This window comes from Histoplasma capsulatum, genomic scaffold, assembly GCF_000149585.1.
Source record: "Histoplasma capsulatum NAm1 scaffold_2 genomic scaffold, whole genome shotgun sequence".
NCBI lineage: Eukaryota > Fungi > Ascomycota > Eurotiomycetes > Onygenales > Ajellomycetaceae > Histoplasma > Histoplasma mississippiense.
In genome coordinates, this window is record NW_001813981.1 from 1799811 (window position 1) to 1803519 (window position 3709).

Sequence of the window (3709 nt, forward strand, 5' to 3'; positions counted from 1 at the left end):
TCGGCGAAAACATGCTTAGGGTCAAGGACTTTCGGGACGATATGTTTGGGAGCCTTGAAGCCTTGGCACACAACGAAAATTTCGGCAGAGACGTTTCGTGACGAAGGGGGTTTTGTAGCTTCCACGGTGTTGAAAAGTTGCTTAAATACCCACAATAACGGGTTGTAATCTTTTGACCGGAAGACTTTGGTAACGAATGTTCCCCCTGGAACCAGAAATTCGGTCGCTAGCTTTAGAGACTGGAGAACTAGCTCCGCTTGTGAGAAGGCATCTTGAACCCATGCTACACCAACGTTTGGCGCACCATCATGGAGAACAGTATCAGCCTTCCAGGATTTAAGATGCTGTCGTATCGTAGCCCGACATTTGTCTGTGGTAATGTCGCTCTGGAAGGTAATGACTTTCGGAATGGGTTTGATGGGAGCAAGGTCGACGCCGATAATTAGCGACTGTGAAGGCATGCATTCTGCAGCAACTTGACACCACGACTAAAAAGCCCGAGGGAATTAATATTCCGCATATGTGTGGAGTAGCTGTGGGTTGGAGGAGCAAGTTTCAACGACTTACGCCAGGTGCAGCACAAAGGTCTATTACAACTTTGCTCTTCTCCAAAAACCCATACTTTTTATTAAGCTGGATCAGCTTGAAAGCAGCTCTCGCTCGGTAACCCTTCTCTTTCGCCAACTTATACCATTTATCCAAGCGGCCTTTGCCATGCTGATAGTCACAGTTAGAATGCGGCCAAAACCCAAATGCCGACAGAGCGTTCGCATACCTTCTTCTGGATAGCCATGGCTGATCTTTACTAGGTGAATCAACTAAAGTTAGACTGCGAGAATTGAACGACAGTCACGAACGCGCATCCTCCTGAGCCAGCAATGCTGGGTAAATCTGCCGTTGCGCTATGTTCCGACTGCCTGTTGTAACTCCGCACTGCATTCATTCTATTGCATTTTTTTTTTTTTTTTTTTCCTTTGCAGATGAGGCGGTGCGTGCCAAGATATATTTTCACCAGCCACAGCCATGACAGAATCACATGACAAGTATTACATCATTCGTCACTCTGCGCCAAGCTCCGCCTGATACAGTACAACTACCTCTTATCTTCTTTCCGACACTGGACTGGCTACAATATTAGTACCCAACATATTAACTACTTTCTGTGTTATGATTTCACTCTACTATCTATGGCGCCCGCGGGACCACGAAAGTGGGTGAATGCAAACGAAGACTCTGAGATAGTACCTACGTCTAAGGCTGGTGGCGTGGATTCGAACACTTCCGCAGAGACGAGAGCACTCGATAATCAAAATGATAATAGAACGGTAAGAATTCCAGTGTTTAATTGAACGTTTAGGAAGCTCTGTTTTAACTTGAAGCACTGGATTAGAGCTGGTATACTCGAACCTGGCCGCGCAAACCCAAGGCACCTGCGGTCGCTGAAGTTGCGCGAGAGAGCATTGCTGCCGAAACAATTTTGACAACGGAACGGAACTTGTCAACTTCAACGCCTCCTAACAGAAATCAACCTGCTAGGCCCCCCTCTATTGGATTGACGAAGAAGATCGGAGGATCGACAAGGTCGCTGCCGGCGGAAGTAGCTACTACCCGGATTAATATTGCATCAATTAGGTCCCCTTCGGTTTCCGATACGTTAATATCCGGCAAAGGTGTTGGATGTGACATACAACATAATACCTCAGATGGCTCAGCGCCCGTATTGACGACTGTTTCAACAGAGGCTCAAAAGGACCAAGTTACTAAGGAACTCGGTGGCATGGTGGCCCAGGACACCGTTCCGGATAGTAATCAAGAGGGAAAGGAAAATCAACAGGCCCACCCCAGTCAGACATCAGGCTGGATTGGCTGGATTCCTCTCCCAAAAATTGGCGGCCAATCCACAGCAAAAATAGAGCACACAGAGCAATCGGCGAAAGTTGGTGTAGTGGCCGAAGAGTTGAACAAAGAGGAGCCGTTACCCCACGCTCCTCAAGAAGAAACTGAGTCAAGTAATGCCGAACGACTCGCAGCTGCAGTTGATCCAAAATCTACTGCTCTTGAGGTCCCAGCTCCTAAAAAAAGAGGTTGGTTGCAAGTGTGGGGAGGCTATCCCACTCCTTCGCAACAAGTAGAAAATAGGCAGAATGAGGGGCCCGTGAAAAAAGGTGGAGAGGACGTAAGCGAACCGGGCGCGCGCAACAAATCCTCCATTGCAAAGCCTAGCGCTACAGACTCGCAGATGGAGAGCAACATGGAGCCACCATCGGACGAGAATGTTGATTTGAAGGCGGCCCCTTCAGATACAGCAAAGCCATCTAGTTGGTTTTTTTGGTCCAGAGATACACAGATAAAGCATGCTACAACAAGCGCAGAACGGCCTGAACCAACCGAAGACACAACTAATCCCCCATCCGAAGATCAGGCGTCCGCATCGATCAGGGTATCAGAATACGAACCAAGCGCTGTAGCGACGGAAACCAAACCGAAACAGACTCCAACTGATGCAGTATTATCCGATCGGCAAGCTAAACCAAGCACTAAAAAGCCAATTGCCCCTTCGAAGGAAAAATCTTCCGCAACGAAGATAACATTTCCTAATCAAGTGCTTCCCGCATTAAGGGATAACTTCCCCGTGCAGGAGCGGGCCAGTATTGTTCGGCAACTTGGTAGTTTCCTATTCTATTGCAACAATACCGAACCTCGACATGTAAAGCTGACAAATTACGCACCGCGCGTTAAACAAGCGCTTGCGATCGGAGTGCATGGATTCTTCCCGGCACCGCTTATTCGTACTGTTCTTGGGCAGCCAACAGGCACATCCGTCAAATTTTCGACCATGGCGGCGAAGGCTATTCATTCATGGACAGAGTCACATGGTTTTGCATGTGAAATCCAGAAAATATCCCTCGAGGGCGAAGGGCGAATTTCCGAACGTGTAGATTTACTTTGGAAATTACTCCTCAATTATATCGAATATATCAAGAAGGCCGATTTTATTTTGGTAGCATGCCATAGCCAGGGTGTCCCAGTCGCGGTCATGTTAGTGGCGAAACTGATAGCTTTTGGCTGTGTGAGCTCTGCACGAATTGGCATATGCGCCATGGCGGGTGTCAATCTAGGACCATTTCCCGATTATCGATCCCGCTGGATCAGTGGATCAGCCGGTGAATTATTCGACTTCGCGAATCCGGACAGCAAAGTTTCACAAGATTACATGTCAGCACTTGAAACTGCTCTTGACTTCGGGGTGAGGATCGTATATGTGGGAAGCATAGATGATCAACTTGTGTCATTAGAGGTATGTACTTACAGATAAGTTGCCGCGAATCTGACATGCATAGAAGATGCTGAACTCGTATATTTTCAGTCATCTATTTTTGCACCTGTTTCACATCCGCATATATACCGAGCGGTCTTTGTGGATGGCAGGGTTCATGCGCCTAGTTTGTGAGTCAACAACATTTATACCCACGTTACAAAGGGCAGCAGTCGTTAACATCACCATTTCATCCAGTCTTTCACATCTCGTCAGTTTCGCGATGAAATTGCGTAACCTTGGAATATCTGATCACGGTCTTATCCGGGAGCTTAGCTCTCCTCTTGCAGGTAGTTTATATTCGGGCGAGGGACATTCCCGTTTATATGACGATGAAGCACTTTACCGGTGAGACACCATTACCTCCTCCACCCTTCAAAACCCGAGGGAGGG

At 47.7% G+C, this 3709-nt stretch overlaps 2 protein-coding genes across 2 annotated transcripts in view; one reads left to right on the forward strand and one right to left on the reverse strand.

Annotated features, from left to right (window-relative positions):
* Positions 1-793, reverse strand: part of HCAG_02622 (hypothetical protein) — a gene marked incomplete at both ends in the record, with an annotated part of 2637 nt that extends 1844 nt beyond the window's left edge. Inside the window, 3 exons of the mRNA XM_001542401.1 lie at positions 12-488; positions 568-717; positions 776-793. Coding sequence (XP_001542451.1) covers positions 12-488; positions 568-717; positions 776-793 — 645 coding nt within the window. The remainder of the gene's footprint in view (positions 1-11; positions 489-567; positions 718-775) is intronic.
* Positions 794-1187: 394 nt separating this feature from the next.
* HCAG_02623 (predicted protein) lies at positions 1188-3553 on the forward strand (the record flags this gene model as incomplete). The annotated part of the gene is made up of 3 exons (XM_001542402.1): positions 1188-1325; positions 1391-3298; positions 3515-3553. The coding sequence occupies 3 exons, from the start codon at positions 1188-1190 to the stop codon at positions 3551-3553; spliced, it is 2085 nt and encodes a 694-aa protein (XP_001542452.1).
* Positions 3554-3709: the final 156 nt, after the last annotated feature.